General features: G+C 40.1%; 1 protein-coding gene across 1 annotated transcript in view; it reads left to right on the top strand.

The window, feature by feature from the left end:
• The window catches only part of dnah1 (dynein, axonemal, heavy chain 1), a 420,700-nt gene that overhangs the window by 164,044 nt on the left and 237,650 nt on the right, over positions 1-19,006 (top strand). Inside the window, exons 29-31 of the mRNA XM_043708503.1 lie at positions 10,828-10,941; positions 12,496-12,684; positions 14,574-14,679. Of these exons, the coding sequence (XP_043564438.1) occupies positions 10,828-10,941; positions 12,496-12,684; positions 14,574-14,679 (409 nt within the window). The remainder of the gene's footprint in view (positions 1-10,827; positions 10,942-12,495; positions 12,685-14,573; positions 14,680-19,006) is intronic.

Raw genomic sequence — 19,006 nt, 5'->3', positions numbered from 1 at the left:
CGCTGGTTCGAGCCGGGCCCGCGTATTGCGACCCGGTAGGCCCATTCCACCCTTATCTGGCCTGATCCAGCTTCCAGATTTAAAAGCTGTGGCAGCCACTGCTCGAGGAACGCTATAAGCTGGCCTTCCTCTTCCTGTTCGGGAAGGCCCAGCAAACGAATATTATCGAGGTCATCAATGTAATTCTCTGAGGTCCAGACTCGCTGTACGAGAGTCCGGACCTGATCCACGGCCGATTACGCTGTGGTTTCGGAGATCGTGGCCTTTAGCTCCGCCCCTCCGACTCGGCGCTCGATCTCCTTAATGTCTCGGTTGTGCTTCTGCAGCGCAGCCGAGAGTGAGTCCCATCGATTTCGGGACTCCTCGATAAAACCATCGATCTTCGCATCCAGCTTGGAGATCATCTCCACAAGGCTTGTCACTGTAGTTAAGTCCCCCGTGGCGGCTGTGGACGCCTCAGCTGCAGCTGGAGAGGGTGGGGGAGGGGTTCTTGCTTGCTGAGAGCTGCGGGGTCCCTTCCCTTTGGTCATTTTTACTAAATATTAGACTGTTTAAATGTAATACTAAGCAACTAATTAAATTAAACAGCTATTATGAATGATTTGGTGAGTGTGGTGGGGGTGGGTGACCCACTTTACCCAAGTCTTGGGACGAGCACTATAGACTCAGACTTGCTGGGTCGCCGCCTTCTTGGATCCCCCCTTTCTTTTTCTTAACCAAACCCTCAATTTCTTTAGTCATCCAACATTCCCTATACCTACCAGCCTTTCCTTTCACCCCGATAGGAATATACTTTCTCTGGATTCTCGTTATCTAATTTCTGAAGGCTTCCCATTTTCCAGCCGTCCCTTTACCTGTGAACATCTGCCCCCAACCAGCTTTTGAAAGTTCTTGCCTAATACTGTCAAAATTGGCCTTTCTTCAATTTAGAACTTCAACTTTTAGATCTGGTCTATCCTTTTCCATCATTATTTTAAATCTAATAGAATTATGGTCGCTAGCCCCAATGACACCACAGTCACCTGCCCTGCCTTATTTCCCTCGAGTAAGTCAAATTTTGCATCTTCTGGAGTAGGTACATCCACATACTGAATCAGAAAATTTTCTTGTACACGCTTAAGAAATTCCTCTCCATCTAAACCCTTAACACTATTGCAGTCCCAGACTACTTTTGGAAAGTTAAAATCCCCTACCATAACCACCCTATTTTTCTTACAGATAGCTGAGATTTCCTTACAAGTTTGTTTCTCAATTTCCCTCTGACTATTAGGGGGTCTGTAATATAATCCCAATCAGGTTATCATCCCTTTCTTATTTCTCAGTTCCACCCAAATAACTTCCCTGGATGTATTTCCAGGAATATCCTCCCTCAGCACAGCTGTAATGCTATCCCTTATCAAAAATGCCACACCACCCGCTCCCCCCACCCCCCTCTCTTGCCTCCCTTTCTATCCAGCATTTGTATTCTGGAACATTAAGCTGCCATAATGCAATGTTTAAATCCTTTCAGAAAAGAAAATTAGTCGATAGTCTTTGTAAATTTGGTAGCAATAGACAGCAGTTTTCTGAAGTGGTAAATAGCAAAACAAGGTCCAAGATCAAACATCACATGATTAACATAATGCCATTGCGCTGAACATTCTATGCATACATACTAATTATCCAGATTCCTAGCACAGTCTGTGAACAATTGCTTTACTAAATGGCATGTCATTCCCATATGAAATATTTTTTTCTCGTGTAAGTCAGTTTTACCTTTAACTAAAAACCAAAAGAATTGAAAATGGTGTAAATCAGCAACGAAAACAGAAGTTGCTGGAAAAGCTTAGCAGGCCTGATAGCATCTGTGAAGAGAAATCAGAGCTAACATTTCAGGCTTGGTGACCCTTCCTCAGGTCACTGGACTCAAAACACTACCTTTAAATGCTTTGAGGTACACCATAATTATGATAAGGAAGGCAAGTGTTGTGTACAATTTAAATTTCCAGTTTGCCTCCTAACAGTTTTAACATATATCATTTTCACGTTTAATTCTCTTTGTTTTTCCACAACTATGGTATAGCTAATGATTTTATGATCACTGTTTTTCAAATGCTCCCCAATTAAAATATGCTTTATTTACCCCACTTCATGTTCCTATGCTGTACTAAATTCCTTGCTCATTGAATCAGAAACATACTGATCGGAAAGTTTCTCTTGAAATTCCTCTCCTTTTTGCTTTTAACATTATTATTTTCCTTGTATCTATTAGGACCACTGAAACTACCATTGTTGCTTCTCTAAAATTCCTGCATCTTCTCAAAAGTTCATTCCTCTATTTTCTTTCTCATTATTTGATAGGCTTATGTATGTAGTCAGAAATGTAATAGCTCCTCTACAACCTTTAATTTGAGCCAAAATGATTCTATCTTTAAACCCTCAAATAAACTATCCCTTCCCAGCATTGTAACAGTATATTTGAGCAAAGATTTGTAGCTCGGGTGCTCGTTGTTGTGGTTCTGTTCGCCGAGCTGGGAATTTGTGTTGCAGACATTTTGTCCCCTGTCTAGGTGACATCCTCAGTGCTTGGGAGCCTCCTGTGAAGACCTTCTGTGATCTTTCCTCCGGCATTTATAGTGGTTTGAATCTGCCGCTTCTGATTGTCAGTTCCAGCTGTCCGCTGCAGTGGCTGGGATATTGGGTCCAGGTCGATGTGCTTGTTGATTGAATCAGTGGATGAGTGCCATGCCTCTAGGAATTCCCTGGCTGTTCTCTGTTTGCTTGTCCTATAATAGTAGTGTTGTCCCAGTCAAACTCATGTTGCTTGTCATCTGCGTGACAGATGAAGCGGCAGATTCAAACCACTATAAATGCCGGAGGAAAGATCACAGAAGGTCTTCACAGGAGGCTCCCAAGCACTGAGGATGTCACCTAGACAGGGGACGAAATGTTTGCAACACAAATTCCCAGCTCGGCGAACAGAACCACACCAGTATATTTGATCAATGCTGCCATACTCCTTCCTTCTTTTATTTCATATTCAATAAAAAAAATCTGGAATTAAGAATCTACTGATAATCACGAAACCATTGTCGATTGTTCAGAAAAACTCACTGACTTGCAAATGTCCTTCAGGGAATGATATCTACCATGCTCACCTGGTCTGGCATTTTGATGTGACTCCAGAGCCACAGCAATATGGTTGACTCTCGTCGCCCACTGAAATAATCTCACAAGCCACTCAGTTGTATCAATCATGACAAAGTTTCAACAAAGAAATGAAACTGACAGACTACCTGGCATCAACCTGGACACCGGAAAAGACAATGGGAGAAACAACCCTGTTGACCCTGGAAAGACTTCCTTATGAACATTTGGGGGCTGGGGCCAAAATTAGCAGAGCTGTCTCACAACTTAGTCAAACAACAGCCTGATATAGTCATACTTGGAGAATTAAACATTAAGGACAATGTCACAGACAATGTCACAGACATCACCATCAACAGCCCTGGATATGTCCTGTTCCATGGGTTGTACAGACCCAGCAGGAAGGCACAGTGGGATACAAACAGGATTGAGTTGTCCTGAGAGTCCTCAACATTGACTCTGGAACCCATGAATTCTCATAGCTTCAGGTTAAGTATGGGCAAGGAAAACTCCTGATAATTACCACCTACCATCCTCCCTTGGTTGATAAATCAGTACTCCTCCATGTTGAAGAAAACTTGGAGGAAGCACTGATGGTGGCAAGGGAGCAAAATGTATCCTGGGTGGGGGATTTCAATGTCCACCATCAAGAGTGGTTCAGCAGCAGCACTACTGATCGAGCTGGTCAAGTCCTAAAGGACACAGCTACTGGACTAGGTCTGCGGCAGAGGTTAAGGAAACCAACAAGAGGGATAACCTCATCCTTACCAACCTGCTGGCTGCAGATGCATCTGTCTGTGGCAGCATTGGTAAGAGTGACTGCTGCATAATCCTTGGGGAGATGAAGACCTGCCTTCACACAAAGAATATCCTTCATTGTTGTTGTGTGGCACTATCACCATGCTAAATGGGACAGATTTCAAATAGATCTAGCAATTCAACACTGGGCATCCATGAGGCACTATAGGTCATCAACAGCAGCCAAATCATACTGCAGCACAATCTGCAACATCATGGTCCGGCATATCGGCCACTGTGCCATTACCATTAAACCAGGGGATCATAGAACATAGAACATTACAGCTCAGTACAGGCCCTTCGGCCCTCGATGTTGCGTCGCCCTGTCATACTAATCTGAAGCCCATCCCACCTACACTATTCCATGTACGTCCATATCCAATGACAACTTAAATGCACTTAATCTACTACCGTTGCAGGCAAAGCATTCCATACCCTTACTACTCTCTGAGTAAAGAAACCACCTCTGACATGTGTCTTATACCTATCTCCCCGACTTTAAAGTTGTGTCCCCTTGTGTTTGCCATTCCCATACTTGGAAAAGGCTGTCCCTGTCCACCCTATCTAACCCTCTGATTATCTTGTATGTCTCTATTAAGTCACCTCTCAACCTTCTTCTCTCTAACGAGAACAGCCTCAAGGCCCTCAGCCTTTCCTCGTAAGACATTCCTTCCATACCAGGCAACATCCTAGTAAATCTCCTCTGCACCCTTTCCAAAGCTTCCACATCCTTCTTATAATGCGGTAACCAGAACTGTACACAATACTCCAAGTGTGGCTGTACCAGAGCTTTGTACAGCTGCAGCATAACCTCCTGGTTCCAGAACTCAATCTCTCTATTAATGAAGGCCAAAACACTGTTTGACTTCTTAACAACCCTGTCAATCTGGGTGGCAACTTTCAAGGAATGTGTACATGGACACCGAGATCTCTCTGCTCATCTGCACTCCCAAGAATCTTACCATTAGCCCAGTACTTTGAATTCCGATTACTCCATCCAGAGTGTATCACCTTACACTTGTCCACATTAAACTCCATTTGCCACCTCTCAGCCCAGCTCTACATCCTATCTATGTCTCTCTGCAACCTATTACATCCTTTGTCACTATCCACAACTCCACCGACCTTAGTGTCGTCCACAAATTTACTAACCCACCCTTCTAAGCCCTCATCCAGGTCATTTATAAAAATGACGATCAGCAGTGGACCCAACACTGACCCTTGCGGTACGCTGCTAGTAACTGGACACCAAGATGAACATATTCCATCAACTACGACCCTCTCTTTTCTTTCAGCAAGCCAATTACTGATCAAAACTGCTCTGTCTCCCACAATCCCATTCCTCCGCATTTTATATAATAGCCTACTGTGGGCAACCTTATCGAACGCCTTGCTGAAATCCATATACACCACATCAACCTGTTTACTCTCATCTACCTGTTTGGTCACTTTGTCAAAAAAGTCAATAAGATTCGTTAGGCACGACCTACCCTTCACAAAACCCCGTGCTGACTGTCCCTGATCAGATTATTCTTTTCTAGATGGTTATAAATCCTATCTCTTATAACCTTTTCCAACACTTTACCAACAACTGAAGTGAGACTCACTGGTCTGTAATTACCAGGGTTGTCTCTACTACCCTTTTTGAACAAGGGAACCACATTTGCTACCTTCCGGTCCTCAGGCACTATTCCTGTAGACAATGATGATTTAAAGATCAATGCCAAAGGCTCGGCAATCTCTTCCCTTGCTTCCCAGAGGATCCTAGGATAGATCACATCCGGCCCAGGGGACTTGTCTATTTTCACACTCTGCAGTATTTCTAATACCTCTTCCTTGTTAACCTCAATCTCTTCTAGTCTAGATGCAAGTATCTCTGTATCTTCCTCGCCAACATTTTCATTTTCTATAGTGAACACTGTCGAAAAATATTTATTTAGTGCTTCCCCTATCTCCTCTGACTCCACACACAACTTCCCACTATTATCCTTGATTGGCTCTAATTTAACTCTCGTCATTCTTTTAGTCCTGACATACCTATGAAAAGCCTTAGGGTTAACCCTGATCCTATCCGCCAACAACTTCTCATGCCTCCTCCTGGCTCTTCTGAGCTCTCTTTTTAGGTCTTTCCTGACTTCCTTGTAACCCTCAAGCACCCTGAGTTTTTACATTTTGTCCTAACATAAGCCTTCTTCTTCTTCTTGACCAGGGATTCCACTTCCTTAGTAAACCATGGCTCACGCGATCTATATCTTCCTCCCTACCTGACAGGTACATGCTTATCTAGGACACAGAGGAGCTTTTTCTTGAATAAGCTCCACATATTTAATGTGCTCATCCCCTGCAGTTTCCTTCCCCATTCTACGCTTCCTAAATCTTCCTTAATTGCATCGTAATTTCCCTTCCCCCAGCTGTAACTCTTGCTCGGTGGAGTACACCTATCCCTTTCCATCACTAAAGTAAACCTGACAGAATTGTGATCGCTGTCTCCAAAATGCTCACCTACTTCCAAATCTAACACCTGGCCAGGCTCGTTACCCAGTACTAAATCTAAAGTGGCTTCGCCTGTCTACATACTGTGTCAGGAAGCCCTCCTGCACACACTGGACAAAAACTGACCCATTGATAATACTTGTACTGTAGTGATCCCAGTCAATATTTGGATAGTTGAAGTCCCCCATGACAACTACCCAGCCTCTCTCACTCCTATCGAGAATCATCTTTGCTATCCTTTCCTCTACATCTCTGGGACTATTTGGAGGCCTATAGAAAACTCCCAGCATGGTGAATTCTCCTTTCCTATTTCTAACCTCAGCCCATACTACCTCAGTTAACGAGCCCCCAAACATCCTTTCTACAACTGTAATATTGTCCCTGATTAACAATGCCAAACCTCCCCCTCTTTTACCATCTTCTCTGTTCTTACTGAAACATCTGAATCCTGGAACCTGCAACAGCCATTCCTGTCCCTGCTCTATCCATGTCTCTGTAATGGCCACAACATCAAAGTCCCAGGTACCAACCCACACTGTCAGTTCACCCGCTTTATTTCGGATGCTCCGCTCATTGAAGTACACACACTTCAATCCAGGTTCTGGCTTGCCAGTGTCAGATACTTGATTTTGGAACTCCCTACACTCATCCTCTTCTGTACCTGTCCTACAATTTTGGTTCCCATCCCCTGCTGTAATAGTTTAAATCCACCTTAATAGCTTTAGTGAATTTCCCACATATTGGCACCCCTCTGGTTTAGATGAAGACTATCCTGCTTGTAGAGGTCCCACCTACCCCAGAAAGAGCTCCAATTATCCAAAAACCAGAAACCCTCCCTCCTGCACCATCCCTGTAGCCACGTGTTCAACTCCTTTCTCTCCCTATTCCTCACCTCAGTAGCACGTGGCACGGGCAGCAAACCAGAGAAAACAACTCTGTTTGTCCTAGCTCTAAGCTTCCATCCTAGACCCCTGATTTTCTGCCTCAAGTCCCCATCTTTCTTCCGATCTATGTCATTGGTGCCAATGTGGACCACGATTTGGGGCTGCTCTCCCTCTCGCCGAAGGATCCCAAAAACACGATCCTGGGGAGTGCAGAAAGTAATGCCAGAAGCAGCACCAGACATAGCTAAAAATGAGGTCTCAACCTCTTGATACTACCAAACAGGACTACTTACATAACAAACAGCATCAGTAGCAAGTGACAAACAGAGCTCAATGATCCCATGAACAATGGATCAGACCCAAATCCTTCAGTCCTTCTGCTTCCAGTCATGAATTGTGGTGGACAATTAAACAACTGACTGGAGAAGGAGGCTCCACAAATGTCATCATGCGCAATGGCGGAAGAGCTCAATACATCAGTGCAAAAGATAAGGCTGAAACATTCACAGCAATCTTCAGTCAGAAGTGCCAGGTGGATAATCCATCTTGTTCTCCACCAGTAGTCCCCAGCAAAACAGATACTACTCTTTAGCAACTTTGGTTCACTCCATGTGATGTCAAAAAATAGTTGGAGGCACCAGATAGTACCAGAATTTGCAAACATCCCAGCAAAAGTACTGAAGACTCATGTTCCAGAATTTGCTGCTCCCCTAGCCAATCTCTTCCATTTCAGCTACAATACTAGCATTTACCCACAACGTGGAAAATACATGGAAAACGTATATGCTATAAACAAAAAAAAAGGAGAAATCCAACCTGGCAAATTACCATTCCATTAGTCAACTCTTGAACATCAGTAAAATGATGGAAAGTGTCATCAACAGTGCTATCAAGCAGCACCTGCTCAGTGATGCCCAGTTGGGTTCCACCATGGCCATTTAGCTCATGACCTCATTACATACTTGGTTTAAACATGGACAAAAGAGCTGAATTCCAGAGGTGAAATGAGAGTGACAGTCCTTGACATCAAGGCTGCATTTGACTCAAGTGTGGCATCAAGGAACCGTAGCAAAAGTGAATTCAATGGGTTTTTGATGCAATCTCTCAGTTGGTTGGAGTCATACCTAACACATAGGAAGATAGTTGTAATTGTTGGAGACCAATCATCTCAGGCTCAGAACATCACTGCAGGCATTCTTCCGAGCAGTGTCCTAGGCACAACCATCATCAGCTGCTTATCATGATCATCAGCTCCTTCATAATGTTAGAAGTGAATGTCTACTGATGATTACACAATTTTCATGATGATTACTGTTTCCTCAAATGCCAAAGCAGCAACATTCAGTTCAACATTCAGGCTCAGGCTAATAGCTGGCAAGTAATCATTTCCAGATGAGATTCAATGGTATTGCCATTGCAGAATCCCTACCAACATCCCAGGTTCTACCGCTGACCAGAAACTGAACTGGAAAGCTATAGAAATATTGTGGCTATAAGAGCATGTCAGAAGCAATGAATTCTGTAATGAGTAACTCACCTTCTCAGCTCCAGGACATTCCAGAAAGTGTTCTTCAGGATAATGTCCCAGGCCCAAACATCTTCAGCTGCTTCATCAATACCTTTTCTCTGACATAAGGTCTGAAATGAGGATATTGCCTATGATTGCATAATATTCACCACCATTCGCAACTCCTCAGATACTGAAGTAGTCCGTGTTCAAGTACAACAAAATCTGGACAATATACAGGCTTGAGCTGATAAGTAACCACACACAAATATCAGGGAAATGTCCACCTCCAGTAAGAGACAATCTTACCAGCACCCCTTGACATTCATTGATGTTACCGTCACTGTTGACATCTTGGGAGGGGTTATTATTGAACACAAACTCAACTGGACTTGCTACATAAACACAGAGACTGCAAGAGTAAGTCAGAGCCTAGGAATACTGCGCCAGGTAATTCACCTCCTGACTCCCAAAGCCTGTGTACCATACAAGGCACAAGTCAGGAATGTGATGGAATAGGCCCCAATTGCATGGGTGGATGCAGCTCCCACAACACTCAAGAAGCTTATCATTGAACCATAGAAATCCTACAGAGAGGAAACAGGCCCTTTGGCCGAACAAGTCCTCACCGATCCACTGAAGAATAACCCACCCAGACCCATTCCCCTACCCTATTATCCTGTATTTACCCCTGACTAATGCATCTAACCCAAACATCCCTGAACACTTGACAGTTTAGCAATCAAACCCACTGGGGCGGCATAGTAACTCAGTGGTTAGGACTGCTGCCTTACAGCAAGAGGGACCCAGGTTTGATTCTAGCCTCAGGCAACTGTCTGTATGGAGTTTGCACATTCTCCCCGTATCTGTGTGGTTTCCTCTGAGTGCTCCAATTTCCTCCCACAATCTAAAGATGTACAGACTAGATGAATTAGCCATGCTAAATTGCAAACAGTGTTCAGGGATGTGTAGGTTAGGTGCTTTAGTCAGGAGTGAATGTAGAGTAATAGGGATGGGGAATAGGTTTGGGTGGGATACCCTTCGGAGGGTCTGTGTGGACTTGTTGGGCAGAAAGACCTGCTTCCGCAATGTAGGGATTCTATGATTCCAAACTTAACAACATCCCTGACAAAGCAGCACCACCTTGATTAGCACCACCTCCACCACTAATGCTCAGTAGCATCAGTATCTACAAGATGCTCTTCAGAAATTCACCAAAGCTACTTCCAAACCCACTTCCACCTCCATCTAGAAGGACAAGGGCAACAGATACATGTGAACACCACCACCTGCAAATTCCCCTCCAAGCGACTCACCATCCTGACTTGGAATTATATTGCCATTCCTTCATTGTCATTAAGTCAAAATCCTGGAATTCCCTCCATAAGGGCTTTGTATGTCCTCCTAGAGCAGGTGGACTGCAGGGGTTTAAGAAAACATTTCATCACCATCTTCTCAAGGGTAATTAGGAATGGTCAATAAATGTTGTCCATGTCCCATGAATGAATAAAAAATAAAAATACATTGTAACCAGGAGTATTAAGTCCCTATTCTTCTTGTTTGAGCTAATTACTGGTTAGTGCCACTTTATCATAATACCATGTGGCAATTTTTATCTACAGCTCATCAACCTAATTTACCATGCTGTGTGGATTTACGTACATAACTTACAAACTTATAGAAAGTTTTGGAATCTTTGGAGACACCATCTATAGAAGGACAAACAGAGTTCATGTTTCAAGTCATATATGACTATTCTCTGAACTAGATTCAGGCTCCTGAATCGTGAGAGGAAAAGAAATGATAAATTATTTGATAATTTGGTACAGTGCCTTCTATGTTGCGGATGGAGTGGATTTCTGTGTGGGAAAGTACAAAGTCCTTGCACAGTTCTGAAAGTCCACCTTGTTGATTTTCTGAATCCCAGCCGGCTAATAAGACTGAGTTGAATAAGTAAACAATGTATACCACGTATGCTTTCGTAGCATTAGTGTTGAACCATTCAAAATTGCATTTCAGATATTATTGGTCACGGAATGATCTCCGTGTGTGTGCAGTGAATGCTGAATTTCTCTATGGGTATGAATACTTGGGAAACACTGGTCGTCTGGTCATCACCCCACTCACTGACAGGTAAAGTGGAATTTTCATTACTTTCACATTCCCACACTTTAATCATAATTTTTCTTGACGCTGAAATATTTCAGCATTAGAAAATTAAATTATTCAGTCAATGATGTTAATTTCTAGAAACAATATAGCTACAAATTCTGTGGGTAACACCTGAAGAGCAAATGTGCAGACAGAGTAATGGTAAAAATGTGTACTGTCCTTTACATGTGAAGTTCAACAATTTCATTTCTAACCTTTAGAGTTAAAGTGTGTTTATAAACATATCATGACAAAGAGAATGAGTGAGATGCTTCCCTCATTGCTGTAGCATACTGCTATCAGGTTGCTGGTAGAATTTCAGATAAGGAAATAAACTGCTTGAATGTTGTGAATTAAATGTATTTTGTGCTTATAATGGTGTTAAATTAGTATTTATTTTTGTGGATAACTGATGAACCCAGTAAGGACTTTGCATCCACTTTCACACAAGAAAATGTTGCCATGTCTTGGAAAGAAAGGAAGTAGTGGAGAATTGAATAAAAATATAGAGGAATCACCTAAAACTCTAGGCACGTTTAAAGTAGGAAAGTCACCTAGTTTTGAATAGGATGCATAATAGGTACACAAAGGTAGTGCAGGTGAAAATAACAGAGAATCTGATCATAGTCTTTGAATTCTCCTTAGATTTAGAGTGATGCCATAAAACTAAAGGGTTATAAATATGATACTCCTCTTCAAAAAAAGGGATCAAACTAATCAAGCACCTTGAACAGGCTGATTGTGCTGTTGGATTTTTGTGTCAGCCTGTGTAATTCTGCTTTGCGCAACCTTTCACTGATCCCTTTTGAGAATTGCTGTTTTTGCTGTGGTTCACTGCCTAGTACAACTAGGAAGAGTATTTGTGATATATGCTTTGTCCATTGCCAACTGAATGACATTATCTAGGTCCTACAGCTGACATAGAAACTCAGTTTGCATATATAAGAAATCCTATTTTGGGTGACATTCTTCATGGCTAAACATTGCCTTTGTCTTTGGGTGTGCCAGAAAATTCATACAAGAATAAAAATGGGGAATAGGCCATTTGACCAGGTGACTGGTCCATTCAGGATTAGTAGTGCTGGAAGAGCACAGCAGTTCAGGCAGCATCCAAGGAGCTTCAGTCCATTCAGTATGGTCATGGCTGATTCTGTAACTCAATGTCATACTCCCACTTCCTCCCTGTACCTCTTGATAGAAGAATAAGCTGTCACCAGTTTTATTTCTCTTGGAAATAAATGGTAAGTGAAAAATAGTGGTGAATTGAATTTCTTCTTCAATTGAATTTAAAGTGCAGTGAATATAAATATTAGTTCATTGAAGTAAAAGGCAAATTAAAGAATAATTTCAGTGAAGATCATGTTGAAATACTCTCAGACTTAGATGTGAAACGGAACATGGTTTTCATTCACTTTCATTTGTCATCTTTCGACTTTACAAATTAGTGTTTAGAGGTTCCTTTGGTTTTATTCTATTACTTAATTACTTTATTTCTATTATCCTAATGGAATTTAAAATATTTCTTCCTGTTTCTAGATGCTACCTCACATTAACTGGTGCTTTGCATCTTAAATTTGGTGGCGCTCCAGCTGGACCTGCTGGCACAGGCAAAACTGAAACTACCAAAGACTTGGGTAAAGCTCTTGCAATACAGACCGTTGTTTTCAATTGCTCTGACCAGCTGGACTTCTTAGCAATGGGCAAATTTCTTAAAGGTTTGGCCAGGTATAAAATGAAAAGAATCATGGATGTACAATACTACTGTTTTCAGACTCTGTGCCACTGATATTAATGTAGATAAATATATGGTTTAGTTCCCTTGGAACATAAAATATGCTTGTACAATAAATAGAAGTCATAAGCAAAGATGAAGGAGTAGATCTGGATTTGATTCTTGGCCAATTGCTGATAGTTTCTAGTTTGCATAGCTTATATTTGCATTGTACTTCTAATGTAATAAAACGTCTTTGCTTTGTTTATATAGCAAGCATGAAGTTGGTGTTTGTGATTAATTGTTTAATTCATTGAGATAATTTTAATCAACCTGTTGTATTAATTTAATTGACTCTGTCAACCATCAAGGTATAAAGGAGGAACAAGTAGTGTGTGGAAAGAGCTGTAACACAAAATAGTTGATAAACTCAAATTAGAAAGAAAGATGTCTCTTGAATGTTGTAAAACAAAATGTCACCAAATGATAGATGAAAATATTAGTACAAGTTACCAAAAATGTAGTTAAATAGATAGGTTTTAAAGAGTATATTAAAGGAGGAAAGTAATGTAGAAAGGTGGAGGTGTGGGAGGGATTTCCAGACAAATCTAGGCAACTGAAAGCACAGCCATGAATGATTAAAGTAGAGATACACAAGAGGCTAGAACTAAAGAAACATCATGGCATCAGTGGCCTGCAGATATTTACAGAAGAGGAGCAATTTTATGAAATAATTGGGAAACAAGAATGAGAATTTTAAAATTAAAATGCCATATGACCCAGGAGTCAATATAGGTTCGTGAACACAAGGTTAATGAAGGATTCAGGTTTAGTGAGAGTAAAGATATTGAGAAACATGAGTCAAGACACAGGAAGAGTTTTGTATCAGCATATGGAGAGTAGAATATGAGAGGCTAATCATACATGTATTGGAACAGTCAAATCTAGAATTACCATGGCATGAATGAGGGTATCAGCAGTTGATGAGCTGAGACAGACCTGAAGTCAGGGGATGGAATGGAAATAGATAAGGGCAGTCTATTATATTGAAACTAATCATATGCTAGGATCTATCTGATGAGGACTTGGCATTCAATTTGAAAGGTCATTCTAGCCTCAAATAAAATGTAAGTGGAGATGTATTTGAAATCTGTTTAGTTTTGTGAACCTGAGAGCTTGGTGCTTTTTGTTTTATTTAGATTAACAAGTCAAAGAATCAACTGGGGAACAAGCTATTTTTGACCTGTTGTGTGTAATAAAACAGGGTTAATAAAAAATTTGTGGTAAAGAAGCTACAGGGGAGTAGTGATCAAAATATAATAACCTTTTACGTTAAGTCTGAGAAAGATTATTTAAGGCTGACACTGGGACCTTAAATATGGACAATGTATACTCCATGGCTATGTGGGACAAGTTGCTTAAAATAAATCTGGAAACTGCATGAATAGGTCTGATAGTAGACAATAAGTAGACTGTAAATAGCAATCATTTAGAACATTGATAATTTTAAAAGAAAATATGCTGCTTAAGGGAAAATGATGCACCTGTAGCTAACTAAACTCCAGTGTTTTGTTCACTTTTCCGTGCCTGAGAACGATATTGGAAGAATTCTTACATTCCTCACAATGTATCTTGTTCTCAATCAGTTTAACCTGCGCTTATCAATTCAGCTCTAATTTAGCTGCTTACTATCTATAGAACTGCATTCATCTGTTTGCATTTTAAACACACACACACAAAACTGGCTATAATTATTTTCGCTCTTTGGATATGTCAAAAAGTGAAATTTCATATTGCTGACATCTCGCAAATTATTTTTCATTTTAATTCTAGTTTGCCAATACACTATATTTGTTAAAAATAAGTATGTTCTAACTAATAACTTCTTGTTGTGCATTTTCAGTTCAGGTGCCTGGGCTTGTTTTGATGAGTTTAATCGGATTGATATTGAAGTTTTGTCTGTGGTAGCACAACAGATTACAACAATTCAGAAAGCCCAGCAACAAAGGGTGAGGACTTATTCCCTGATTTTTGCTATTTCTTAAAAATTACTTAAAAATTTGATTTCGCTGCTCCTTGGATGCTGCTTGACCTGCTGTGCTCTTCCAGCACCACTAATCCAGAATCTGGTTTCCAGCATCTGCAGTCATTGTTTTTACCCCTTAAAAATTACTAGTCTAATTTGATGGTATACGGAAATGTCAAGAGCATTGGGGCAGAGATAGGGGATACGAGATATTGAACAACAGCATGTCAACATAGTTCAGTACTTAATAAAGTTATCCAGCCCACCCAATAGTAATTCATTTTGCATGGAAACATAGCAAAACCAGACAGCTTCATGACTTGGAACTGTATCACCATTTCTTCACTGTTGCTAGGTCAAAATCCTGGAACTCACACCCGAATAGCACTATACCTGCACTTTAGCACTTGTAGTGGTTCATGAATGTGGCTCAACACTACCTTGTCAAGGGAAGTTAAGGATGAGCAATAACTGCTGGCCATACTCAAACAAAATAAAACTATATTCATGCTGACTTCAAACTCAAATTAGAAGAAAAACCTGAAAAATTGAAATGTTTCAAAATATTCTTTCATGAGTTTGTTGCCAAGCTATTGCAAATACATTATATTTAAACAAATATAAGAATGAAGACATGAATATTTGAAAAGCTGAAAGGATTCGGAAATACTAGGTATAGTTTGCAAAAATAACTGCAGGAATGGGAATGAGACAAATTGCCTGTTTTCAAAATGGAAAAAATGGAAATGTTTATATCCTTGGAGTTAAAAATAGATTTTAATTTATTTAGCCCATCAATTAAAACTTCATTTTTTTAGGTATCAAGTAAAGCTTCTGGTATGAAGCCACCGTCTGTCCTGTAAGGTTCCTATAGTGTACTTCAAATATATCAAATCATTGTGAAGCTCCATTGCAGTTGTTTCAACATTTATTCCATTATTTATAAATTGGATAGACCTATATATTTCTATGTGGTAATTATTCCCTCCACCACTGAAAGAGAGCAGAGATAATGTTTCACCCCTGTTTGACAGAAACAATATATCTCAAAAGCTACTGCATGGGTTTCAACAATATATGGTATTAAGTATGGCTCTACGAAGACTATTTTTTGATAAAGGTGCTGCTCGGGATCCAGGTGCGTTAATATTGGGAGATAGGGTGAATTGATTTTTTTTTCAGATGTTGTGTTGTATTTAACTTTGGAATTTTGTCGATTTAGAATGTTATACATCGTCTCAGCTTCTGAAGTGAATTTTGTCAGAGCTGTCAATATCATCATAGAATCCCTACAGTGTGGAAACAGGCCATTCAGTCCGTTAAGTACACACCGACCCTCCAGAGAGCATCCTATCCACACCCACCCCCAACCCTATCCCTGTAAACATGTATTTCCCACATCTAACCCACCCAGCCTGCACATCCTTGGACAATTTAGCATGGTCAATCCATCTAACCTCCACATCTTTGGACTGTGGGAGGAAACTGGAGCACCCAGAGGAAACCCATACAGACATGGGGAGAATGTGCAAACTCTACACAGACAGAGCATAGATCTTTATCATCTTATTCAACTGTAGAGAATCGTCACTGATGTATTTATTTAATTCACATAACAGACCTTTTAAAAAATCAAGTTTAGTTATCCTGTAACATATAAATGGCTTTCAGATAATATCAAATAATTGTTTCACCATTTTGCCACACTTCAACTATTCCTGTTATGTCATCACCATCCCCTTCTTTCTATGCCAACACCAACCCTTCCCTCCCTCCAATATGCCGTATATGTCTGTAGTGTATTGTCCACCAACAAAACCCACTAACACACCTATCCTTAAATTGACTCATGAGACAGTCCAGACAAACAGAAAATAACTTAATATAAACAGTCACAAAACACTTGTATACCTTTACAAGTGAAAAGACTAATTGATAAAGCACATACTTCTTCCATTCTGTGTTAACACTATTACAATTGTGCAGTTCTTTGTTGAGGGTCTTTCATGCCTGGATAATGCTCTGTAAGTACAAAGCTAAAAACAAACTGTTTTTATTGAAAACTTCCACCTCCTTGTCGTGATTTCAAGCAAATTCATATCTAACATTCTGCTGTGTAAACTCTGCTCACCAGGGCAGGCAGGTGGCTGTGTGGTTAGCGCTGCTACCCCACAATGCTAGGGATTGGTTCAAGGCTGGACTTATACAAGTATACAAGTGTTTTGTACCTGTTTATAATATTATAAGTTACTTTTTGTTTGTCTGGATTGTCACATTAGTCAAATTAAGGAGCAGATGTGTTAGTAGGTTTTGTTAATATGTGGTAAGTAATGGACTACAGACATGAAGGGCATACTGAAGGGAGGGAAGGGATGGTGTTAACATAGAAAGAATGAGATGGTGATGACATTACAGGATTAGTTGAAATGTGGCAAAATGGTGAAACAGTTACTTGATATTGTCTGAAAGTCATTTATATGCTAAAGAATAACTAAACTTGATTTTTTAAAAAATCTGCTACATGAATTAAATAAATGCATCAGCGATGACTCTCTACAGTTGACGGAGATGATAAAGATCTATGCTCTGAGCACTTTCTACACAATTTAACCCCAATGGGCATACACCCACACAAAAGTAATTCAAGGAAGGAACAGTCATAAAGATGCTGCAAAACCTGAATCTTAATCAAGGTCTTTATCATGGAACAAGATTGGTTGTTAGGAAGTTGCTTTATTCAATATTAGTTGCTGAAATTATAACAGGTAGATTTCAAGGAAATAAAATGTTCATTGAGCTCTTCAGATGTAGACATATTTTTTCAAATCTGTAGAAAAGAGCTCTTAATTAGATTTTCATAGTCTGACTCTGAATATGTCACAAGATCAGAATGCTCACAAAATAATTGCATTTATATTCCTAGGCCTGTTTTTACACATGGACAGCTTTATGTAACGTTTTCTAAAGTGAGAAGGTTTGATGCTATTGATGTCTTTAATGAAACCATAAGCAGAAAACTTATATTTAAAGAAACAGCATCACAATGAAGATACTAATTTTACTGCCGATGTCTGATTACGTTTAATTATTTAAAATATATTAAGTATAGATAAATATAAACAGGAATAAAAACAAAAAAAGTTTCAAAACACAAAAATTGAGAGGAGAATTACAAATTTCATATCATGTAATTAAAAATAGGCTAAAAATGTTAAGATTTCCTACCTCTGACTAATTAAAAACTAAGAATTATAAATCCAGCTTAAACGTTTTCATAAAATGTATAGATTAAACACAATGCAATAAATTGACTAATCTAGTACAATTAGAAGCAATTGTGTTGAATAACAATCAACAGGAAAAGTATGGCATTTTTGGCACACCAACATCAATGTTGGACCTTGCACTTTGCCTAAATTGGATTTGCAACTCAGTAATCCCTGACATAGAAATATTAAATGACAGCCAGTATAAATAGCTCACAGGCTTGAATGCGTACAAGCACATATCTAATTATCCTTTCCTCCCAATAGTGTCTGACTGAAGGTCTGTGATTCGTCTGGCTGAGAGTAATATCTACTTTTTAGATTTATCTAATTCGTCATTAATGGATTTAAAATATTCTCCTGGAATTTAATTTGTATTTTAACAGAAACCAGCAGTGAGGAGCCATTGCTAAGTCCTAATTTACTTTGGCTTCCACTAATCCTCTGGCGTCCCATTTTCTGCAAACTGCCTCCACTATTGGGAACTTCCAGATCTTTTAAGGCAGAATGGGTTTGTAGTAGAATTTCAAAGAACTATATTCTGTTCATTTGCTCTGCCCTTTTATCTTTTTAACCAGATATTGTTCTCTATAGAGAAAAGGAGATTGATGGGAGATTTGATAGAGTTGCACAAGATTATGACAGGCTTAGATCGAGGTAAATAAGGAAATGCTGATGGTAACAGTAATGGGGGCATGGATTTAAATTCTTGGCAAGAGATATAGGGGGATATGAGGAAGAACTTCTGTATGCAGTGAGTAGTTATGAACTAGAATTTGCTGCCCAATACTGTGACAGAACCAGAAACAATCAGTGAGATCTAAAGGAAATTGAATAGACACTTAATGTGGGGATTGAGTGGGCTAGCAGGATTGACTGGTTGCTCCACAGAGAGTTGACAAAGACTTGATGGGCCAAAAGGCCATTTTTTGTGCCATAAATGAGTTTGAGTTTATCACTATCACTATCATGCCCGAAACATCGATTCTCCTGCTCCTTGGATGCTGCCTGACCTGCTGTGCTTTTCTAGCAACACATTTTCAG

Source organism: Chiloscyllium plagiosum, chromosome 18 (assembly GCF_004010195.1).
Source record: "Chiloscyllium plagiosum isolate BGI_BamShark_2017 chromosome 18, ASM401019v2, whole genome shotgun sequence".
NCBI lineage: Eukaryota > Metazoa > Chordata > Chondrichthyes > Orectolobiformes > Hemiscylliidae > Chiloscyllium > Chiloscyllium plagiosum.
Note: the sequence above shows the minus strand (reverse complement) of the source record. Positions and strands in the feature narration are given on the sequence as shown.